General features: G+C 43.0%; 1 protein-coding gene across 1 annotated transcript; it reads left to right on the top strand.

The window, feature by feature from the left end:
* The first annotated feature begins 30 nt into the window (after positions 1-30).
* LRRIQ4 (leucine rich repeats and IQ motif containing 4) lies at positions 31-25,418 on the top strand. The gene is made up of 6 exons (XM_002716389.5): positions 31-64; positions 4,832-5,893; positions 13,139-13,312; positions 15,160-15,298; positions 18,389-18,585; positions 25,124-25,418. Exons 2-6 carry the CDS (start codon positions 4,871-4,873, stop codon positions 25,274-25,276), a joined length of 1,686 nt encoding a protein of 561 aa, XP_002716435.2. The 5' UTR covers positions 31-64; positions 4,832-4,870; the 3' UTR covers positions 25,277-25,418.

Raw genomic sequence — 25,418 nt, 5'->3', positions numbered from 1 at the left:
CGCGCCCCCGGGATTGGCCTGAGGCAGCCTGCCGGACTGCTTGGCGCGCGCTGGGGAGGCGCAGGTACAGGGGAGTACCCAGATCTGCACCGGGGGTGGGGAGGCGGGAAAGGCCAGATCCGCAGGGAGCCCCAGGCATCTTCTGAGGAGCTCAGCTGTGTCGGGGCAGGGCTCTGGGAGCCGACAGATCCGCGCCGCCGGAGTAGGGGGCTGGATTTGATGCAGCCCTCCTTGAGTCTGCGATTTTTCAAGTGCCTTTGGCTCCAAGGAATCCTTGTGCCAAAATGGCATTGGAGGGATGGCATGTTCTGCCATTCCTCGTTATCCTTACACGAGCTTCCGTCCCGGGCCAGTCAAGGCTACTGCCGGCATGTCCGTGATCCACAGCTTGTTACAGGGGAAAGATCTCGTGGGTGAAGTTTAAAGCAGAACGTCGACCTTATTTTAACCGGAAATGGCTATGGTCCCAAGAGTCACAAACCGTATTAGTCTGAAGACCCTAGTGGCACCATCTAGCTTGTGTGTAATCAGACTTGGAAGCAGAAGTAGCAGCTCTCACTAAATTTGATTAAGTCTCCATTCAGGCTTTCTCAGGCATTAGAATTAGACAAGCTAAGACTAATTATTAAACGATCTAGATCTTGGCTTCTTGAAATGAAGATGCATTATTCATTTAAAATTATTTATTTGAAAGGCAGAGAGAGAAAGAGAGATCAAAAGATCCCATTCACTGGTTCGCTCCCCTGATGTGGGAACTCCATCCTGGTCTCCCGTGTGGGAGGCAGGGACTCAGCTACTTGAGTCATTGCCTGCTGCCTCCCCAGATACAGATTAGCAGGAAACTAGAATCAGGAGCAGAGCTGACACTCAAAACCAGGCACCCCATATGAGTTACAGGTGTCTTAACTGCTTTGCCAAACATCTGCCCCACGTTATCCTATATAGAAACTATCCTACAGTTAGGTCGGATTACAAAAGAATAAGTGCCTTTGATCATGTCCAGGTGGCAATCCCTAAGAAAAAAATGGCCATTAAAGACTCATTCTTCCCTATTTTTGTATACTGTAGCTGAATTACTGGCAAAGCTATTGTAAATCCTGAATTTACAATCTTCTTTTTTAAATCCTCAAATTGATCAATTGATTGACCTTTTAATCTCTTTCAGAAGCTGTCAAATTCGTTCCAGCCACATGTGGTTTATTTGACTAGGATATTATAATATAGGAACACACAAAATCAGACATTTTAGCAGGTCTTACCATGCAACAAGATGATTGAGAAGTAAGTCTTTGCATGTGGAAGCCCAGACACTCATGTTCGCTCTAATCCGCGGAGCTGGTCCACACAAATTTCCCTAGTTGACTCTGCGGGGAGGGCACAGAAGGAAACCAGGCCTGAAACCTCGCACCCAAAGAGTGCGCTGATTAACAATCAGACTTCTTGAACACATGATGTGAAAAATCTATGGCCGGTGCTGTGGCTCTCTTGGCTAATCCTCCTCCTGCGCACTGGTACCCGGGGTTCTAGTTCCGGTTGCTCCTCTTCCCACCACAGGTCTCTACTGTGGCCCAGGAGGGCAGCGAAGGATGGCCCAAGTGCTTGGGCCCTGTACCTGCATGGGAGACCGGGAGGAAATACCCGGCTCCTGGCTTCAGATCGGCGCAGCGCACCGGCCATGGCAGCCATTTGGGGAGTGAACCAATGGAAGGAAGACCTTTCTCTCTGTCTATAACTCTCTCTCTCTCTCTCTCACTGTCTAACTCTGCCTGGCAAAAAAATAAAATAAAAAAAATCTATGCAAGTTCATACTTGCTTCTACTCCCAATTCCTACCATGTTCTGAGAAGAGTTTTTTTTTTTTTTTTTCTGTTTAATCTCTGTGAGGGATAATAATGGTCCTCCTTCAGATTAGTTTAAAGCCAAGAGCACATAATAAATGTCCTATGTGTTCTCTAATAGTCTAGGAGCCTTTAGCATTTTCAGAAATTTGAATTTAGGAAACTGGAGATTTTAACCTACAGGACTGAAACTGTATTAGATGATTAATCTTCCTGATGACAGGGTAAGAAAAATGTTGGAGACAGTTCAACACACAATTTAATCAATAGGAAGTCTTTTCATTTCTTTAAATAACAAAAGGCAACACAGTCCCAGAGCTCTCTTTGAGGCTAGGCATAAAGTAACCACATGCTGTTGTGTAGCGAGGAGCAGTCATATTCAGTGTGAGGCTGGAAACCACCCACTTTGTGTGGGGCCTGGGCCTCGGTGGTGGACAAGAGCAAGGAGAGGCCCAGCTTAGAAAGGTCAAAGATGCTGCACTCAAGCAGCCATCAGCATGCGTGGATTTCTCTGCCTCACCTCTTAGACTTTGGAGGGGTGTGCCGATATATATTAAAGAGGGAGTCTTCTGTACTGCAATATTACCATCTTGAATTTGTAAATCTTTTGATTTTGTTCTTATTATTCAAGATTATGTCTGGGTTCTTTGCATTTTCATACAAATTTTAGAGCCAGCAAAAAAAAAAAAAAAAGGAAAAAAACAACCAGTTTGCTGAAATTTTTGATTTGGATTGCTTTGAAACTGCAAATCACATTGGAGGAAAGTAGACATCACAACTGAGTATTTTTTAATGTATAAAGTTTATTTAGCATGTTGTTTAGAAAAATAGGTTCCCATCATTTCAGAAAACAAATCAAACACTTAATTGTCCAGACAGACACCCCCCCCCCCCATTACAGTACAACATAAATACTCTAGATCTCTCTGGTTGGGTAATTAAGCATAGGAGTGCCCTGGGACATGCTCTGTGTACCATCACCTAACAGTGCAATAAAGACTCGGTTACCCCACCCAGCAAGGACATTCTGTATAGAGTTTCTATATGTGTAAGGCACAGTAAAACCATACTGAGTATCTAACTGGTTGCCCCTGAAGATACGGTACATGCAACAAAAGAATTAAAAAAAAAACGAGCACCCTGAAAAGCAAGAGTCACATGCTATACAATTTTGATTAATAAACTCTATGGTAGTAATATTCAATTACACAAAATGTATGAATTAGATACAAAATAATTGTTACGCTCTACTGTCTAAGTTTTAGGAAGACTTTGAAGCATTTTTTTTTAAAGATTTTATTTGAGAGGTAGAGTTACAGTTAGTTTTTTTAAGACTTTTTTTTTAAAGATTTTATTTATTTGAGAGGTAGAGTTACAGACAGTGAGAGGGTGAGATAGAGAGAAAGGTCTTCCTTCCGTTGGTTCACTTCCCAAATGGCTGCAACGGCCAGAGCTGGGCCGATCTAAAACCAGGAGCCAGGAGCTGCTTCCTCCAGGTCTCCCACATGGGTTCAGGGGCCCAAGGACTTGGGCCACCTTCTGCTGCTTTCCCAGGCCACAGCAGAGAGCAGAATTGGAAGAGGAGCAGCCTGGAACAGAACCAGCACCCACATGGATGCCTATACGCCACAGCGCTGGCCCCCGAAACATCTTTTGTAAAATGAAGTTCTTTTCCCAGTTTTCCTGAATTTTTTATGAGATCATCTGTCAACGTGCTTTACATGAAGACCTTGTTGCTCTCTACTAATAATGCACACGTGTCTGGCGTGTGGCAGGACAGGCTGCAACCCATGCATAACTAAGTATTCCAACCCATGTGCATGATGTACCTCTCCACTCATTTAACACTTTGATTTCTTTCTGGGTTGCAGTTTTACAGCATTTCAATTCACTGCCTTTTCAAATTGCCCTGCTTATGGATTTAAGCTCATTCTGCCATCCAGGCTTAGGACCCAGGCCGATCAGTCTACAGGACCTCCCTCTGCTTTCTAGCCCAGTTTGCAGTTTTCCCTAAGACCACTTAGCCAAACAAAGCCTGATGGGGAAACTGATACTGTGTTTGAGGCTATTCTAGATCCTGACCCACCACGTCAACCCACACACAGCTGTTAAAACTTGGCTGGCTTCTCCTCATTCCAGAACTTCCTTAGGCTTTTTTGGCTTCTCCGCCTGCAGTCTGCAAACTTGAAAATGCCACTAGTCATGCGAGGCCACTTGCTGTTCTCTACCTACTGAGGAAATGCTGGCTCATCACTAGCCCATGGTTCTTTCAGCTTTCTTTGCATCTGTAACTCTCTGGTGGCTTTAAGGAAAAACATAACATTTTTAAATGTGGAGTCTTTGTTTTTTAAAGTCTTCTCAGTAATATGATGAGAGTAATAACCTTTTGGAGCCAGTGTTGTGGCACAGCAGGTTAAGCTGCCACCTAAGATGTCAGTATCACGAAGGAACACCAGTTTGAGTTCTGGCTGCTCTGCTTCCATTCCAGATCCCTGCTAACACACCTGGGAAAGTAGTGAAAGCTGGCCCAAGTGTTTGGGCTTCTGCACTTACGTGGGAGACTTGGATAGAGTTCTAGGCTCCTGGCTTCTGTCTAACCCTGCCCTGGCCATCGTTGTCATCTGTGAAGTGAACAAGCAGATGGAAGATTCTCTCTCACTCTAACTCTGCCTTTCAAATAAATAAATAAGCCTTTAAAAAAAGTAATCACCTTTGCAACCTTCTTCATCTTACCTGGGAACAAAATCAAAATAGGAACACATACATATTGCATGCTCTATAATATATATATAGTCCTATATAAATTTGATGTGACTCAACCTGTTAGGAAAAGAGGAGCCTACATTTTAATTCTGCTCACATAAAACAAAAACCTACATTTCATGTTGCTTCATACATTCAAGTACTAAGTTGAATCAACTATATTTTATGTTTCTTAGGGATAGAAAGGGTGGTGGCAGGTAAATTCTAATTCCCCCCCCCCTTTATCCACAGTATCTCAGCTTTTGAATATTTGAAGCTTTCCTCAACATAATGGCCAAGCACATCATAAAATCGGAAGAACATTCACCTAAAATTCCTCAAAGACCTGATCCACAGCAGGTCACCGACAGAACATTTTTCATCGATGCAGCTAATCGGAACTTGACGGCCATCCCATTGGAGATACTAGCACTCAAAGAGTTAGAAGAAGTGCATTTAGAAAATAACCTGATTGAAGAAATTCCCAAGCATATTCAGCATTTAAAGAACATCAAGATCCTTTACCTGAACAAGAACAACCTGAGGAACCTCTGCCCAGAACTCGGTGGCCTGGGCAGCCTGGAGGGCCTGGATCTGAGCTACAACCCCATCCTCGCCTCCTCCCTCCCCGTCATCAGCTGCCTCCACACCCTGCGTGAGCTCCGGCTCTACCACATCAACCTGGGGGAGATTCCCATCGTGATCTGTAAGAACCTTCACCACCTGGAGCTGCTCGGACTCACGGGAAACCATCTGGAATGTCTGCCCAAGGAAATCGTGAACCAGACCAAACTCAGGGAGATCTACCTGAAGCAAAACCAATTTGAAGTTTTCCCGCAGGAGCTCTGCGTTCTCTACAACCTGGAGATCATTGACCTGGATGAGAATAAACTCAGCGCCATCCCCGAGGAGATCGGGAACCTCACAAGTCTGCATAAGTTCTTCGTGGCTTATAACAACCTGCCCTTCGTGCCCGACTCGCTGGGCCAGTGTGAAAAGATGTCAGTGCTCGATGTATCCCACAACCTCCTCCAGTCCCTCCCGCACACTCTCAGCCAGCTCACGGAGATGACAGAAATTGGGCTGAGCGGGAACCACCTGGAGAAGGTGCCGCGCCTCCTCTGCAGGTGGACCTCCTTGCACCTGCTCTACCTGCAAGACACCGGCCTGCGGGGGCTGCGGCGCTCCTTCAAGCGCCTGGTCAACCTGCACTTCCTGGATCTCAGCCAGAACCATCTGGACCACTGCCCGCTGCAGATTTGTATGCTGAAGAACCTGGAAGTCCTGGCGCTGGATGACAATAAAATAGGACAGGTAGTGATTCCCCTTGCTGGCTTCTCACTCTGCTCTTATCCAGGGCCTTGCTGCCCTGGGTTGGTGCACTTCTCTGTCTATACAGCACATTTGAACTGGCTTTCTGGCTGAAGTCCAGAGTTACCAAAGATGTCCAACAAGGTGGCACTTACTGCCTTCTTATTCCCTAAGTGACAATGGGCACCAGAGATAGGAGCTGATGTTTGTTTAGAGCATGGATGTTGCAGTCACTGAGCCGAGTGTTTTACATGGAGTGTCTTGTTTCATCCTTACAGTAACTTTTTCTCCACACTGATATATAAGGAAAATGAGCGACAGAGAGTCTAACTAACTTCCCAAGGCCAAACAGCCTGTTAGTGATAAATCAGGATTTTCACTCAGAGCTGCTGGGCTCTAGGGTTCAATTTTCTTTTCTTTTCTTTTTTAAGATTTTATTATTTATTTGAGAGGTAGAGGTACAGACGGTGAGAGGGAGAGACAGAGAGAAAGGTCTTCCTTCCATTGGTTCACTCCCCAGTGGCCACAACGGTTGGAGCTGTGCTGATCCGAAGCCAGGAGCCAGGTGCTTCTTCCTGGTCTCCCACGTGGGTGCAGGGGCCCAAGGAGTTGGGCCATCTTCTACTGCTTTCCCAGGCCATAGCCTAGAGCTGGATTGGAAGAGGAGCAGCCAGGACTAGAACCAGTGCCCATATTGGATGCCAGCACCACAGGTGGAGGATTAACCTACTGTGCCACAGCACTGGCCTCAAGGGTTCAATTTCTTAACAAAGACCACCTGATGCCAGGGCTGCTTTCAACAACAGATTTTTGTGACACATGTTAGACCTCAATGTTCCAGCCCAGGGAAAATGGAGAAACAGATTTTTTTTTCCTACAGAAACTCTCTCATGTGCATGCAGGGTTGCATGTTCAAAAATGGTCATTGAAATATTGTTGATAATCATAAAGTATGGGGGACAGCAGAGAAGCAAACAGGTAAACAGTGGAGTAGTCACAGAATGGCATGCTATACAGTAACTGAAGTGATGTGGAACGCTATGGGCCAGTGTGGGTACATCTCAAAATTCTGATGTTTATTCAAAAGAAAAGCACAAACTTGTGGAACCTTATGAATGCATTTATGTCTTTTTAAATCACACAAAAGAACACATATATGTGTATACATACAACACCTATTTCATTCATGTTTATTTATTTATTTAACAGGCAGAGTTAGACAGTGAGAGAGAGACAGAGACAGAGAGAAAGGTCTTCCTTTTCCGTTGGTTCATTCCCTAAATGGCCACAACGGCTGTAGCTGAACTGATCCGAAGTCAGGAGCCAGAGGCTTCTTCCAGGTCTCCCACGAGGGTGCAGGGGCCTAAGCACTTGTGCCATCTTCTACTGCTTTCCCTGGCCATAGTAGAGAGCTGGATTGGAAGAGGAGCAGCCAGGACCCAAACTGGTGTCCATATGGGATGCCACACCGCAGGTGGAGGCTTAGCCTACTGTTCTACTGTTCCACAGTGCTGGCCCCATGCATGCTTATATATGTAATACAAGTATAAAAATATGAATTGAAAGAAAATTTACTAAATTCCTGAGGATTTCTGCTTCTGGAAAGAGAAAAGAAAGAAGTCAATTAAATGGGAAAGGATCATAGAGGAACTCAGTTTTAATTGCAGTACTTCAATTTGTTTATTAAAAGATTTGGGTGGTGGGCATGCATGTGTTTGTTTTAATATATATATTTTAAAGATTTATTTATTTGAAAGTCAGAGTTATATAGAGAGAGGAGAGGCAGAGAGAGAAGAGAGGTCTTCCATCCAATGGTTCACTCCCCAAATGGCTGCAACGGCCGGAGCTGCACCGATCCGAAGCCAGGAGCCAGGAGCTTCTTCCAGGTTTCCCACGCAGGTGCAGGGGCCCAAGGACTTGCCTGGGCCATCTTCCACTGCTTTCCCAGGCCATAGTAGAGAGCTGGATCGGAAGAGGAGCAGCCGGGACTAGAACTGGCGCCCATATGGGATTCTGACGCTTCAGGCCAGGGCATTAACCTACTGCGCCACAGCGCCAGCCCCATGTTTTAATATTTTAGGATTATGTAGAACAGGACCTTGGTAGGCATTTGGCACAGTAGTTAAGGCCCCTCCACTCCCACTTCTAGCTTCCTGCTAATGTGTACCCTGGGAGGCAGCAGGTGGAGGCCAAGTGGTTGGGTCCTTGTCACACATATGGAGTCCTACATGCAGCTCTCTGCTCCTGGCTTTGACCTCACCAGTACTGGGTATTGCCAGCACTTGAGGAGTGAACGAATGGATAGATCTCTCTTTCATTCTCTCTCCTTTCCCCCCCTCTCAAATAAAGTAAGCCAATCATCATCATAATAATTTCTTAAAAAACAAAGCTGCTGTTAAAAGCAAAGCGGCCGGCGCCGTGGCTCACTAGGCTAATCCTCCGCCTTGCGGCGCTGGCACACGGGGTTCTAGTCCCGGTCGGGGCGCTGGATTCTGTCCCGGTTGCCCCTCTTCCAGGCCAGCTCTCTGCTGTGGCCTGGGAGTGCAGTGGAGGATGACCCAAGTGCTTGGGCCTGTACCCCATGGGAGACCAGGAAAAGCACCTGGCTCCTGCCATCGGATCAGCGCGGTGCGCTGGCCATAGTGCGCCGGCCGCGGCCGGCCATTGGAGGGTGAACCAACGGCAAAGGAAGACCTTTCTCTCTGTCTCTCTCTCTCACTGTCCACTCTGCCTGTCAAAATAAATAAATAAATAAATTAATTAAATAAATGCAAAACGACTGTAGAAAGTAAAAAGGGGTGATTTGGAAACGATCAATTTTAACCGAATAATAGGTCTGCTTTTCCTGGCCTGGGAGTTTCGTGTGTTACTATACGTTATAAAAGTCCTAGACATAAAAGTTTTTAAACCTTCTGACTGATTTTCAACTTCTAGAATTTTTCTTTTTTTTTTTAAAGTATGTAATATGTTTATTGAAAAGATGATTAAGTTTATTAAATTACAGTAACTTCACTACCCTAAAAAGCATTTTTATTTTTATTGACCTCACAGTCCTCATGCTCATTAACAGACTCAAAGTTACATACCATAATAAGTAGCACATTATAATTACAAATTTCCACACCATTAGAACTACCTCAAATTTTAAGTCCAAAAGATAAACTCAGAAACTTACCAAGATGAATATTTACAAATACAGTGTAGGAAAAACCAAAGTATTTCAACACTTTCTCTTGGACAAAAAGTCGCTACAGAGAGTGGAAAAGCTGATAGTCTATAGGTCACAGAAAAGAGAACTTGAACCAGAAAACGCTAAAGAACTATGCTTTCCAAAACCTTCCAGTGAGCTTGAAGTTAAGACACAAGCAACTAAGTATACTTCCCAAGTTTCAAATTTTCATTATTTGACTTTAGTAATCAACGATGGTACCATGCTGCATACATTGCTGTCTTTGGTATTCCTGCAATATTTTCATTCATGAGAAAACTTGCAGGCAAGAGCTATATTACACCAAAGCAAGGTAGCAAGGAAACAGGTTACCGTGGGATAATAAGGCCCTAATTTCTTTCTTTTTTTTTTCCTAATCGCTGTTGGGTTGTAAAACTGTGACGATTTATGCAGAGAATTTAGGACTGAGTCTACTGAGATAGCCACCACCTTGGGGAGTTTCAAAGTTCCGTGAGTACCCGTCTCCACAACATTCCACCACATATGGAGGAAGGTGCTTTCAGTGGACAGAGTCTTTTTTCCACAGTTGGATTGAGAGACTTGGATATAAAGCATGCTCAGGAGGGATAATACATTGCCCTCATTTCTGAATAATACCTAATCCTCCCAGAGAGAAATTTTAAGACATCACAGGAATGAATTACATTCAAACTGTTTAACAAAGAGAAGGTTCATCCAATACTGACTTTTACCCCCAAACTGCACTGAGATGGAGCTCTAGACCCTTGCATTGTAGTCTTCAGTTTTTCTGATGGTATTTGCAGGGCTTTGTCTTTCCTTTGCAATTTCCTCTCATGCTAATACATCCTGTACCCCTCAAGGCATTTCTGTCTCTACGGACACCTGGCATTTAAGCCAGCACTGTATCTCTTCCACTGCAAAGACTCCATTGATGGATTTCTGGCTCTTGAAGCCTGGTCAGTAACTTCTCCTTGCCTAGATAGATGCAAAAAATAACTGATTTTCAACATATACCTACGTGGATTTTATTTGTAAAGGGAAAGCCAAGATGACATATTCAGTCTCAAAATGTGACAGCTCAATTATAGTGTCAGTAGAAATTGCCTTTCCTTGATGCCCTGCAGATCTCCTGTACGTCCAGATTTGTTTCCCTTATACTTTAATCTGACTATGATAAAACTGTGGAGCTGGACTGTCCTGAGAAAAGTCTCTGAGCATTCTGTGTGCTTTGAAAAGGAAACGTCGGGGCAGGTATTTGGCTCAACAGTTAAGATGCCACTTGGGATGCCCACATCCCATACTGGGGTCCCTGGGTTGAAGTCCACCTCCACTCCTGATTCCACTTCCTGCTAATGTGTACCCAAGAAGGTAGCAGGTGATAGCTCCAATAGGTGGGTCCATGCCAGTGAGGTCCTAGCTCCTGCCTGGCTTTGACCTGGTTCAGCGCTTGGTGACTTGGCATTTGGGGAATGAACCAACACATGGGAGTTCTGCTTCTCTGCTTCTTAAATAAGTAAAATAAATAATTTTAAAAAGCTAAATCTAGGGGTTAATAAAAGAGTAATAAGAATTAAATTATTAGATTATAATGAAGTGATTAAAAATCACTGTGTTATTTTGAATGCAGGTGCCTTGTACTGAAGGGATCTCTGTGTCTGATGAACAATTTCACAATAGTCAAGGAAAGCTTAAACATCCGTTCCTCTGTGGATTGACCTGACCTAATTTTTTAAAGTTAATAAATTAATAAACCTGGAAACAACATTTTAAGGAAAAATGAATCATCACCCTACACACCACACACACACACACACACACACACACACACGGGGGCAGGGACAGAAAGAGAGAAATGTCTTTTGGGAGCTTCCAGATGTGTGAAATGTTTACAGATAGGTTATTCATAGAGTGAGCTTTCTTTTTGTCCAACTGTTAGTGACGCATTCACTATCTGTCCCACCCGGCTGCAGAAGGGTGTAGCTGTGTGTGTGTGTGTGTGTGTGTGTGTGTGTGTGTGTGGTAGATCTGAGCTGAGCTCTAGATGATATGAAAAGTAGGTGACTGATTTTAGAGAAAGGGTGAGAGGAATACCCAAGGGCTAAGGCGGGGAACTGTGAGAAAGGATTTTCCAGTTGGGAATAAAGCCAAATAAAGGAACCTGTGAGTGAAGAAACTGCTGAGCTATATCGCTGGGCTTCATCTTTGACAAGAAAATAAAGCATCTCTGTTAGAAACATACCAGGGGACTCCAATTTAATCCCATCAAGGTGGCATGTACCAATGCCATCTCACTAGTCCAAGTGATCAATTTCAGTTCACAATTTATCATAATGAAAGGACTAAGAGTCAAAAGGAGCACATAAACAAGTCTAGTACCTGCTAATACTAACTGATAGAATAAATAAAGGGGAGAGTGATCCGACATGGGAAGCAAGATACTCAGCAGACTCATAGAATGGCGGATGTCCTAAACAGCACTCTGGCCTCAGAATCAGCCCTAAAGGCATTCGGATCTGGCTGAAAAGCCCATGAGAGTATTTCAGGCATGGAAAGCCAAGACACTCTGGCAAAAAAAAAACAAAAAAAAAAAAAAAAAAAAAAAAAAACAAAAAAAACAACACAACTAAATGAAAGATCTCTGTGAGTGAGATCCCAGTGGAAAGAACAGGTCTTCAAAGAAGGAGGTACCTTTCTCTGAAGGGAGGAGAGAACCTCCACTTTGACTATGACCTTGTCTAAACAAGATAAGAGTCGGAGAACTCAAGGGGCTTCCATAGCCTTGGAAACTCATGACTGGTGCATAGGGTGATTACTGATGCCATAAACAGGAGTGTCAATTGGTAAAGTCAACAACAGGAGTCACTGTGCACTTACTCCTCATGTAGGATCTCTGTCCTTAATGTGCTGTACATTGAGGCTTAATGCTATAACGAGTACTCAAACAGTATATTTCACTTTGTGTTTCTATGGGGGTGCAAACTGTTGAAATCTTTACTTAATGTATACTAAACTGATCTTCCGTTAAAAAAAAAAAAAAGAAGAAATTAGCAATTCCCAACTTGACTCTCGCTGGGATTAAACATGACAATAGGTCTCATCTGGTTTCATCATCATTTAAAAAATCATCTATTATTTTTCACTTTATGTTTCTGTGTGGGAGCAAACTGTTGAAATCTTTACTTAATGTATGCTAAACTGATCTTCTGTATATAAAGAGAATTGAAAATGAATCCTCATGTGAATGGAAGGGGAGAGGGAATGGGAAAGGGGAGGGTTGTGGGTGGGAGGGACGTTATGGGGGGGAAGCCATTGTAATCCATAAGCCGTACTTTGGAAATTTATATTCATTAAATAAAAGTTTAAAAAAAATAAAAAAATAAAGAGAACTACATATCAAAAGAAAAAAAAAAGAAAATAAAGTATCTCTGAAACTTAATCAGTTGGGTAATTGTGTCACATATTCTAAGAATGAGATTTTTCTTCCATGTGATCCAGAGGGCAAGAAATAAACCAATAGGTGGGCATGACAGTGATGCAGATTATGAGCTGACAAATGAAGAAGAAAGTATGACTATTAGAGATATTCATGGAAGATAATAAAGTTTTTCTTAAGATTTCTTTTCTGGTTTTCTTCCCTCTCCCCTCTCCCCACCCCTTTTTTTTAATTTGAAAGGAAGAGAGACATAGAGAAAGCTTCCATCTGCTCATTCACTCCCCAAATGCCTAGGACAGCCAGGGATGGGCCAGCCTGAAACCAGAAGCCCAAAATTCAGCCTCCCACACGGGTGGCAGGGCCCCAGGAACTAGAGCCATCATTTGCTGTTTCCCAGGGAGTGTATTCTCGGGGAGCTGGATTGGAAACACAGGAGCCCAGACTTGAAGCAGGCACTCAGATATGGGATGCGAGTATCCCAAGCAGTGAATTACCACGGCACCAGGCACCTGCTCCTGTTGCTCAATATTTTGTGTAGCAATCTGCCTAAACCCAAATCCTGATTTATTTTCTGAATGTTAATATAATCTCAACCTGAAACTTTATCTTTTTGGATTACTTCTAGCTACCTTCAGCACTGAACTTTCTCTCAAAACTGAAGATTCTTGGGCTCACAGGAAATAAGTTCTCTGTCTTTCCAGAGGAAGTCTTTGCTTTAGTGTCTCTAGAGAAACTCTACATTGGACAAGACCGTGGATCCAAGCTTACCCATGTGCCAGAAAGTATTGGGAAACTGCAGGTAAACCGCCCGAATGAACAGGCCGAGCACCACAGGTCCCTGTCCCCTTAAGCTGGCTGACCCTGAGAAAGTACAAGTTTTCCCCACAGGCTGAATGTGGATCACACATACTAGGTTCCCAGCTCCAAACCAGCCATCACTGCCGCTGGACAACTCCCACAACATCTTCCAGTGATTGCTGCTGGGTGTGCCCTGTCAGGTTTCTTTCTACTGTGTGGTCTGGCATGTTTTATTGTCAAAATTGGGTCATACCTCTTTCGACTTAATTTCCACTTTTTATAAGTAGCTCCTGAACATTGTACTATTTCGAAGTTATATCATCATGTAAGTGAAATGATTGGGAACCTGTATTTTGGTGCCCAGGGTCCTGGTAAAAATAATCATGTAACACTAGGTTCATACTGAATGTAAGTTCACAGTACTGTGCTGAACCCTAGTGAGCCAACAAGATAATGTCACTCAAAGAGTCTTACTAGCATGTCTTTGTAGATGTATCCTTATTCTTTCAAATGCGTCTGCTATTGCACCCTTAATAATGATATTGATGTGGGTTACCATGTAACTGCTGGTTATAGAACCAAACAATAGCATGTACAGCACAGGTTATTCTCACTATGACATAGGGGTACTGGTCCCAGTTCTCCTTCCCTTTACCTTGTGTTCATAGAACATCTTCTATTATTTTATTCCTTGTGCATGTTATGCCACAATCTTATTTATGGTGAAACACAAATATTAATTTTTTGCCCAGTGGACTTGAAAATACTTAAATTGAATACACCCAAACCCATACCTGTGCATTTTGCTTACTTCCACTTAGACAATGTTGGGTTGATATTTTAGGCAATTATAATTATGTAGCAATTATCAAGGTAATTAGTTAATAAGAGGCCAGTGTTGTGGCATAGCAGGTAAAGCCACCACCTATGATACCAGCATCCCATATGGGGACCAGTTCACGTCCAGCTGCTCCACTTTTGATCCAGCTCCCAGTTAACAGCCTGGGAAAAGCAGTAGAAGATGGCTCAAGTGCTTGGGCCCCTGCTATCCACATGGGAACCCAGATTAAGCTTCTGGCACCTGGCTTCAGCCTACCCCAGCCCAGGCCATTGCATCCATCTAGGAAGTAAACCAATGGATGGAAGCTCGCTATCTATCTATCCCTGTCTCTGTAACTCTTTCAAAATAAATAAATTTTTTAAAAATTAGTTATTTAAACGGAGCAAGCTAAAAATTATTTTCCCCTAATGTTCTAGTGAAGCAAATAAGCACTAGATTCCCATATTTTATTCTCCTTGCATCAGTGGAAACCAGGTATAATGGCTTCACTCAAAAATAATTTTATTTCTTGGTTGTGGGTTTTTTTTTCTTTTTTTAAAATTTTATTCATTTATTTGAGAGGTAGAGTTACAGAGAGAGGGAGAGACAGAGAGAAAGGTCTTCTATCAGCTGGTTCACTCTAACTGGCTACAATGGCTGGAGCTGGGCCGATTTGAAGCCAGAAGCTAGGAGCCCTGCAGGAGCCAGGAACTTCTGGGTCTCTCATGTGGGTGCGGGGGCCCAAGCACTTGGGCCATCCTCTACTGCTTTCCCAGGCCATCAGCAGAGAGCTAGATCAGAAGAGGAGCAGCCAGACACGAACCGGTACCCATATGGGATGCCTGCACTGCAGGTAGAGGCTTATCCTACTATACCACAGCTGCGGCCCCTGGTTTTGGTTCTTTAAGTATGTTTTTTCCCTTTATCCCAATTCATGATTTCTCCAGTGAAAGTACATGGGCATTCTGGTAATGATAATGCATTTATCAAGGTAAGGATCATTCAGATATACTCTTGTGTTATTTCAGAGTCTTAAAGAGCTGTACATAGAGAACAATTATCTGGAATACCTGCCTGTCTCCTTGGGGTCAATGCCTAACCTGGAAGTTCTTTTTTGCCAGCACAATTTGCTTAGGCAACTCCCAGATGCCATTTGCCAAGCACAAGGTAAGGAAACCTAGTAGATCTTAGCTTAGTAGACTTTGAGGCTGGGAATGCCCTTGCTGAACTGCTCCCTTGTTTTATTAAGGACCTGTCCCAGTGTAGGGAGAGCTGAGCCCTAACCCATTACCTTTTTGCAGGGCTTGCTGCTCAAATTCCAGAGCCCAAGTGCCCTAATTAGTGCAGCTAAGAGCCTCAGGGGGCAATTAGATTGTTTATTGGGAATTGGAAAGAGGAGTAAATAACAAATACTAAGAACATTATCATTCATCTATACACTCATTACACAACGAACAATGATTTACTGAGTAGACTATATGTCAGATTTGGAATTGGGGTCCTGCAGTAGATTTTCATATAGGTCACTGAGTTACATGAATAAAAAGAAAAGTATTGACCTAGTATAGTGAAATTAGCAAGGGGACTTTTGGAGCTATATGATTGATATGGAAAATCATACGTGATTCCTAAACATCCAAAGGTTTTTCACTAGGCTAAGTCATTCTCTACTTGTACATCCAACAGTCCATCCATCTGCTTAATAAGCCTTTGCTGAGAATGAAGCCATATTAAAAATGTCTTTTTTAATAAAAGATTTATTTATCTATTTGAAAGGCAGAGTTATAAACAGGCAGAAGCAGAGAGAGACAGAGAGACGGAGAAAGGTCTTCCATCCCCTGCTTCACTCCCCAAATGGCTGCAATGGCTGGAGCTGGGCCAACTTGAAGCCAGGAGCCAGGAGCTTCTCCCAGGTCTCCAATGCAGATGCAGGGACCCAAGGGCTTGGGCCATCTTCTGCTGTTTTCCCAGGCCGAAGCAGAGAGCTGGAATGGAAGTGGAGCAGCACTGAAACAGCACCCATATGGTGGCTGCTGCAGGCAGTGGCTTTACCTGCTATGCACAGCACGGACCCCTAAAAATGACTTTTGTCATAGTGTGCTGAATATCCAGACTTATGGACATGTTTTCAAACTATGGGTGTTCTCTAATGAAGTAGGATGCAAGATAAGGAGAGTAAAAGCTGTTGCTTGCCCACAAGACATTTAAAAATTGGGTGTGAGGTAGGATGTAGTTCTCCTTGGTAAGGCTCCTGAGCATAAATTCTTGTCCTTGTCCTTGTCCTTGGTGCCTGGAGGAGTGAAACATTGCTTATTATTTTCCTGTCTATAATATTTATTTTTTAAATATTTATTTATTTGAAAGGCAGAGTTACAGAGAGGGAGAGGGAGAGAGGGAGAGAGGGAGAGAGGGAGAGAGGGAGAGAGAGAGAGAGAGAGAGAGAGAAAGAGAGATCTTCTATCCACTGGTTCACTCCCCAAATGGCTGCAACAGTCAGGGATGTGCCGATCAGAAGCCAGGAGCCAGGAGCATCTTCTGGGTCTCCCACAGTGGTGCAGGGTCCCAAGGACTTGGGCCATTTCTACTAAGTTCCCAGGCCATAGCAGAGAGCTGGATTGAAGTTCAGAGCTGGAACTTGAACTCATGCCCATATGGGATGCCAGTGCTACAGACCAGGGCTTTAACCTGCTCTGCAACAGCACCGGCCCCTCTAATATTTATTTACACCACCTGCAGCATCCCATGTGGGTGCCGCTTCGAGTCCCAGCTGCTCCATTTATGATCCAGCTCTCTGCTATGGCCTGGGAAAGCAGTGGAGGATGGCCCAAGCCATTGGGACTCTGCACCCACATGGGAGACCTGGAACAAGCTCCTGGCTCCTGGCTCCTGGCTTTGGATCAGCCCAGCTCCAACCGTTGCAGCCAATTGAGGAATGATCCAGGAGATGGAAGACCTCTCTCTGCCTCTCCTTCTCTCTCTGTACATCTCTGACTTTCAAATAAATAAATAAATCTTTAAAAAAAAAAAAAAAAGCCACAGCCTGCCATACCAGCATCTTACGTGGGTGCCAGTTGGAGTCCAGGCTGCTCCTCTTCCAATCCAGCTCCCTGCTAATGTACCTGAGAAAGAAATGGAGGATGGCCCAAGCCTGCGTCTACATGGGAGACCCAGAAGAATCTCCTGGTTCCTGGCTTTGGCCTGGCCCAGCCTTGATCGTCACAGCCATATAGGGAGTGAACCAGCAGATGGAAGATCTCTGTCTTCCCTTCTCTCTCTAACTCTGCCTTTCAGATAAATAAATAAATCTTAAAAACATATTTTGCACCAAAATAAATTTACCTTCAATTCCACTTTCCACAAACTTAAACAAAATTAGTTATTTATTTTCATTTTATTTGAAAGGCAGAGACAGACAGAGAATCTTCCATCTATCATTTTACTTCCCAAATGCCCACAACAGCCAGGACTAGTTCAGGCCAAAGTTAGGAGATGAGAATCCAATCCGGGTCTCCCATGTGGGTGGCAGGCACCTAAATACTTGAACTATCATTTGCTGCCTTCCTGGAGTACACATTAGTAGGAAGCTGGGTCAGAAGCAGAATACCTGGAACTTGATCCAGGCACTCTGATATGGAATGTGGACATCCCAAGTGGTGACTTACCTACTGTGTCACATGCCTGCCTCCTTCCACAGACTTTTTTTTTTTAAATTTAAAAAAGGTATTTGAGAGGCAGAGAAATACAGACAGAAAGAACACCTATCCTCTGGTTCACTTCCCATATGCCTACAACAGCTTGGGCTAGGCCAGAATGAAGCCTGGAGTTGGCAACTCAGTGCTGGTTTCCCATGTGTAAGGCAGGAACACAATTACTTGAGCCATCACTGCTGCCTCCCAGGGTATAAGTAGCAGGAAGACAGAGTCAGGAGCTGGAGCTGGGGGTGGAACCAAGACACTCCCATATGGGACATCCTCACAGATATGGAGTATGTCCTAACAAGGCACCTTTAACCACTAGCCAATGACTGCCCTCACACACTTTTTGAAGTACCCTTGCATTAAAAGAAACAACAAACGTAAAGACAGAGCTTTTATTAGATGGTGTAAAACAAGCTTTTTTAATTCTGATATATCTTTCCTCTCATTCCTCTTATAAATGCAGAGTAGTTGTATCCCTCACATACCAGGACAGATTTAGGTACTAAGTTAATGTTGCTTGTTCTTAAGGTAAATCCATCATTTAAATTTTTTTTGTCAGCTTTGAAACAACTATGGCTGGATGACAACTTACTCACTCGTCTTCCAGAGAATTTGGATTCCCTCGTGAATCTTAAGATTCTGACACTGAAGGACAATCCCATGGAAGAACCCCCTGTAGACGTGTGTGCTAAAGACATTGAGATCATATGGGACTACCTTAAGCAAAGCAGAAATAGGAAACGAATGGCAATAAAGGTAAATTCAGCACGGATTCCCATCAAGGCGCTCCCATTGCTTTGGAACAAGTCTAATGACACACCACCAGGGATTTTCCTTTGGGGCAACCCTTCACACATCACACCTCATCCCTCCTGGGAGAAGAGACTTCCAGTTACTTTCCGGATCTCCAGGGCTAATGAAAAGAATTTTATGTCAGCCCCAGTATTTCTGTCTTTTATGTCCCTTATCTCTTTGTCAGATAAGAAGCCAACAAACAGAAAAAGGAGCCAAAACTTCAAATCCTGAAACTTTCTTGAACAATTTCACTGGAGGGAAAAAAGGCTAACAAAGGCAGTAAGATAGGGTGAAAAATGAGAAATGGAAGCATTTATAGATCTGGGGACCTAGAGATCCGAATTCTGCTCTGGGCACTAACTGGCATCAAAGCGCCAAGTGCTTTATCTTTCTGCTCTTGCCTGTTGGGCCCATGGAGGCAGGAATATGCACGCAGGCCAGGAATGTGTCCACTTTAGCCAATAGTCTTTATTCTTTTCAGCTGCCCAGTTCCCCATCATCTTACAAAGGATGACTACATTTGTCTCCTAAGCAACATCCCTGCTTCCATGCCTGCTCCCCATACAACATCCGCGTCAGTCAATAGTCTGCCCAATGCTGTTAAAGCATAGCTTGGATCTTGCCAGTCTCTGCTGAAGCTGACAATTCTCCATTCCCCTGGTGGAGAAGTTAGTCTTTGGTTTGCCCTCAACCTTGTCACACCTAACCAACTCCCTTTTACAGTAAATATTTTTAATTGACTACTTCCTAAAAGTATTTTGCACATTTAAAATTTTTTATCTAAATTTCTTTTGCCACAAAGCTTAAATTATTATAAAGGTCATAATTTCAAGGGGCTCCCCGCCCAGAGACCTTTTATTTAAGGGATACAAACTTCATGCTTTTCATAAATACAACTTTAGGAATATAGTGATTCTTCCCACCATACCTGCCCTCCCACCCACACTCCCATCCCTCTTCCTCCTCCTTCACCTATTCCCATTCTTATTTTTTACTAAGATCTATTTTCAATTAACATTATACACATATGACTAGTTCTATACTAAGTAAAGAGTTAAGTAAATTGGATGGGAAAAAAAAAAACCTGTTCCTCAACAGTTGAGACAAGGGCTGTTCAAAGTCATTGCATCTCAAAGGGTTAATTTCACTTCTCTAGATTACCTTTTAGGTCCTCTATTGATTATCACAGGTCAGGGAGAACATATGTATTTGTCTTTTTGGGACTGGCTTATTTCACTAAGTATGATGTTTTCCAGATTCATCCATTTTGTTGCAAACAAGAGGATTTCATTTTTTTTCACCATGTAGTATTCCATGGTGTATATATCCCATAATTTCTTTATCCAATCTTCAGTGATGGGTATTTGGGTTGATTCCAAATCTTAGCTATTGTGAATTGAGCCGCAATAAACATAGGGTTACAGTTAACTCTTTCATGTGCTGATTTCATTTCCCTTGGGTAAATTCCCAGGAGTGGGGTGGCTTGGTCATATGGTAGGTCTATATTCAGATTTCTGAAGTATCTCCACACTGTCTTCCACAGGAGCTGTACCAGTTTACATTCCCACCAACAGTGGATTAGGGTACCTTTTCCCCCATATCCTCGCCAACATCTGTTGTTTGTTGATTTTGTTATGAAAGCCATTCTAATGGGAGTGCAGTGAAGCCTCATTTTGGTTTTGATTTGCATTTTCCTGACAGCTAGTGATTCTGAGCATTTCCTCATGTGTCTGTCGGCCATTTGGATTTCCTCTTTTGAAAAATGCCTATTTAAGTCTTTTGCCCATTTCTTAACTGGGTTGTTTGTTTTGGTTGTGGAGTTTCTTGATCTCTTTATATATTCTGGTTATTAATCCTTTATTAGTTGCATAGTTTGCAAATAATTTCTCTCATTCTGTCAGTTGTCTCTTTTCCAGTGAATTTTAAATGTTGGCATTTTAAAATAGAGCTATTAGGTCAATATTATAAATCTTTCTAATGGAATCTTGTCAACATCAATTTTAAAAAATGCTTGGACAGGCTCTTATTTTGCAAGATTCTTTTTCTTCTTGAATATGTACTTCAATTCAGCTTTTCCCTCGAAGTGTCTCTCTTTCTCTATGTAGATATATATGAAAATATTTGTATACAAGCATATATTGCTTAAAATCTAGTGGGGAAGAAACAGAAACATGAACTATAACACATAAAATTATGTTCTATATTAGAAAGTGATAAGTGATCCCTGGGGGATTGATGGAGAGGAAGGATGCCCAAGCTAAAGGGAACTGAGATTGCCAGAAGTAGTGTGAATATGGACGGGGGTGGAGGTCGATTGAAATGACCTGGTTGTGGTAGGTTTCATTGAACAGATAACTCAGTCTGCTTGAGATGCCACAGCAGGTACCATGGAATGGGCGGCTTAAACACCAGAAATCTATTTTCTCATAGTTTTAGAGGCTGAAAGTCAGAGATATGATAAGGGCCCTCACCCTGGTTTGTAGACAGCTGCCTACTTGCTGTGTCCTCCTTCAGGAGGGGCAAGGGTGGGGGAGGGACAACTCTGTGGTGTCCCTTCTTAAAAGGACACTAATATCATCATGAGCAGTACCCCCCCCCCCCGCCCGCCACCTCTACCCCATCTAAACATAGTTAACTTCCCAAAGCCCTGTATCCAAATACTATCACATTGGAGGTTTGGGCCTGAACATACAGATTTGGAGGAAGTTAATTCAGTTGATAGCAGTGGCAGTTGAACAAACTTTTGGAGGAGAGAGCCATCTGAATTTTGGAGAGGGTGCCCCAAGCAGAGGGAAGCAGAGAAGGCAAAGGCCCTGAGGGTTGTGTCTAGAATATCTGAGCAGGAAGGAGGCCTATGTGGCTAGAACAGAGCAAGGTTGGAGAGGAGTTCAAAGCAGAGAAGGGGCCCTGTGTTGGGGTGTAGTGGGTTAAGCCCATGTGAGCACCAAATTCAAGTCTCAGCTGCTTCACTTCTTTAAAAATTATACTATAGTGGCCGGAGCTATAGTGCAGGAGGTTAATCCTCTACCTACGGCACAGGCATCCCATATGGGTGCTGGTTTGAGTCCCAGCTGTTACTCTTCCAACTCTTTCTCTGTTACGGTCTGGAAAGCAGTAGAAGATGGCCCAAGTCCTTGGGCCTTGGGCTCTGAAAGGAAGACCTGGAAGAAGCTCCTGGCTTCCAACTGGCCCTGCTCTGGCAGTTGCAGCCATTTGGGGAATGAACCAGCCATTGGAAGACCTTTCTCTGCCTCTCCCTCTCACTGTCTATAACTCTACCTCTCAAATAAATAACATTTTTTTTTAAAAAATTATACTATAGAAAGTTTTTAAAAAGATTTTATTTGTTTTATTTGAAAGGTAGAGTTACAGAGAGAGAGACAGAGAGAGGTCTTCCATCCTCTGGATTACTGCCTAGATGGTCGCAAGGTTTGGAGATGGGCCGATCTGAACCCAGGAGCCAGGAGCTTATTATAGGTCTCCCATATAGGGGCAGGGGCCCAAGGACCTGGGCCATCTTCCACTGTTTTCCCAGGACATTACCAGACAGCTGGATCTGAAGAGGAGCAGCTGGGACACTAACTGGTACTCATATGGGATGCCGGCACTGCAGGTGAAGGCTTATCCAACTTTGCCACATCATTGACCCCCTTGCTGCTCCACTTCTGATCCAGCATTCCTGCTTGTACACCTGGGAAAGCCGTGGAAGATGGCCCAAGTGCTTGGGCTCCTGTACCAACATGGGAGACCCTAATCACTTTCCTGGCTCCTGGCTTTGGCCTTGCCCAGCCCCAGGCCATTGCAATCATTTGGAGAGTGAATGAGTGGATGGAAGATCTCTCTCTCTTTCTCTCTCTTTCTCTCTCTTTCTCTCTCTCTCTCTCTCTGTGTGTGTGTGTTTATCTCCCCCCAACTATGTAACTCTACCTTTCAAATAAAAGACCGAATCTTTAAAAAAAAAAAAAAAAGCAGAGAGATCAGGAGGGAGAGGGCAGATCAGTAGGGATTTGCAAGCCATTGTAAGGACTTTTATTCTGGTGGAAATGGAGGCCAGTGGGAGGTTCTAGGAAGAGTCTACTACCAGAGGACAGGGGAGTTCTTCAGTAGGTGGAAAGGAATGGGATCTAGGGAATAAAGGGAGAGCCTTTAGATGGGAGCCCAGACATTGAAAACAGGAGGGATGTAGGGCACACACATGCAGATTCCCCTTCTCACCACCTATCATTCTCCACATCTGTAAGACCATTCCAGATCAACGATATTTACCAGATCAAGGATATATCACCAGTTTGTTGTTGTGTTAGTCCCTTTTCTGTTGCTATTACAGAATGCCTGAAATGGGTGATGTACAAAGAATAAAGGTCCATTTTGGCTCACAGTCTGGAGGCTGGCAGTCTGAGGGGACGTAGCAGTGGCATCTGGCTAGGGTATCATAACATGGCAGAAGGTGAAAGCACAACTGAGTGTGTGTGCAAAAGAGAGGAAAAACACAAGGGTGGCAACCAGCTCTACAGAAGAGTGAGAACACACTCATGCCTGAAGGACTTAACCCAATTCTGCAAGAGCAGCACTAAACCCTCATGACCCAAACACTTCTTCCCCACCCCCCCAAAAGAAATTTTATTTAAGGAATACAAACTTCATGTATTTCATAAGTACAACTGTAGGAATGTAGTGATTCTTCCCACCATAACTACCCTTCCACCCACTCTCCCACCCTTCCTCCTTCTCCCTATCCCAGTCCCAGTCCCATTCTCCACTAAGATCCATTTTTGATTAATTTCATACACAGAAGACCAACTCTATACTAAGTAGAGTTCAACAATTTGTACAGAAAAAAAAAAAAAAAAAACTGTTCCTCAACAGTCCAAACAGGGGCTGTCAGTCATTGTAACTTGAAGTTAATTTCACAGGAGTGTCAATTGGTAAAGTCAACAACAGGAGTCACTGTGCACTTACTCCTCATGTAGGATCTCTGTCCTTAATGTGCTGTGTATTGAGATTTAATGCTATAACGAGTACTCAAACAATATATTTCACTTTGTGTTTTTATGGGGGTGCAAACTGTTGAAATCTTTACTTAATGTATACTAAACTGATCCTCTGTAAAAAAAAAAAAAAAAAAAAAGAAATTATCAACTCCCAACTTGACTCTCACTGGGATTAAACATGACAATAGGTCTGATCTGATTTCATCATCATTTAAGAAAAATCATCTATTATTTTTCACTTTATGTTTCTGTGTGAGAGCAAACTGTTGAAATCCTTACTTAATGTATACTAAGCTGATCTTCTGTATATTAAGAGAATCGAAAATTAATCTTGATGTGAATGGAAGGGGAGAGGGAGTGGGAAAGGGGAGGGTAGTGGGTGGGAGGGACGGTATGTGGGGGAAGCCATTGTAATCCATAAATCGTACTTTGGAAATTTATATTCATTAAATAAAAGTTAAAAAAAAATAAAAAATAAGAACCAAAAAAGAAAAAAAGAAAAGAAAAGAAAATTAACTTTAAAGAAGCATTCAAGAATGATACATCTTTTGCGAGCACTTAGACATAGTTATAATACAACTCTTTGAGCACAGAGGTCCTGCATAGGAAGTTAGTGCACAGTGACTCCTATTGTTAATTTAACAATTAACACTCTTATGTATGATGTTGGTGATCACCTGAGGCTCTTGACACAAGCTTCCTATGCTATGGAAGCCTATCCAATCCACAAACTCTGTCAGTATTTAGACAAGGTGATAAGCAAAGTGGAAGTTCTCTCTTCCCTTCAAAGAAAAGTACCTCTTTCTTTGATGACTATTTCTTTCCACTGGGGTCTCACCTACCAAGATCCTTCATATAAGACATTTTTTTGTCACTGTGTCTTGGCTTTGCAGGACTGAAATGCTATCATGGGCTTTTCAGCCAGACCAGAATGGCTTACGGGCTGATTCTGAAGTCAGTGTGCTATTTAAAGTGATTGTCATTCTATGAGTCTGCTGTGTGGACTGCTTCCCATGTTGGAACATTCACTCTTTTTTAATTCTATCTATTGTTATTACCAGACACTTAATCCTATCCAGATGAACACTTTAACACTTAAGGTGGCATTTTTACCATCCAGCAGCTTAAGAGGATTTGTGGTCCCATTGCAAGTTTTTAAACTGTACCCTTAGAAGTAAGTCCATAGGAATGTGTGCAGAACTATACAACTTTACAGTTACAAACTTCATACACTTCATATTGACAACTTTAGGAACATGGTGATTCTTCAAATCTCAGTAAAAAATAAGAGTGGGAATAAGAGAGGGAGGAGGAAGAGGAGTGGGAGTATAGGTGGGAGGGCAGGCATGGTGGGAAGACCCAAACACTTCTGAAAGGTCCCACCAACTTCAACCCTGTTACCCTGGGAACCAGATTTTGACAGGAGTTTCAGAGGGGACCAGCCATTTTCACACCACAGCAACCTTGATGCCAGCTGATTCTGAGTTTGAGTTTAATCTTGTTTTCAGATTCAGGCGTGGTGGCGTGGAACAATGGTACGGAAAGGATTCGGGAGATTTGCAGAACTGGCAAAAACACGAAAGAAAGGAAAGACGTCTCCAAAAGATAAAAAAGGAAAGAAGGATGCAAAAGGAAAACCTGAAAAGGGAAATAAGAAATAATTTTGTTAATTAATGAATTGAGACCATGGCCCCTAGTGAATTAAGAAGGAAAAATATCTAGGAATTAGATACTTACCACACTAAAATTGCTCATAGAATTATGATTACTTGTAATAATAAAAAATTCTTAGTTTTACTGAAA

Source organism: Oryctolagus cuniculus, chromosome 4 (genome assembly GCF_964237555.1).
Source record: "Oryctolagus cuniculus chromosome 4, mOryCun1.1, whole genome shotgun sequence".
Classification (NCBI taxonomy): domain Eukaryota; kingdom Metazoa; phylum Chordata; class Mammalia; order Lagomorpha; family Leporidae; genus Oryctolagus; species Oryctolagus cuniculus.
The sequence above is the reverse complement of the archived record's forward strand: the minus strand, read 5'-3'. Positions and strand labels throughout refer to the sequence as shown.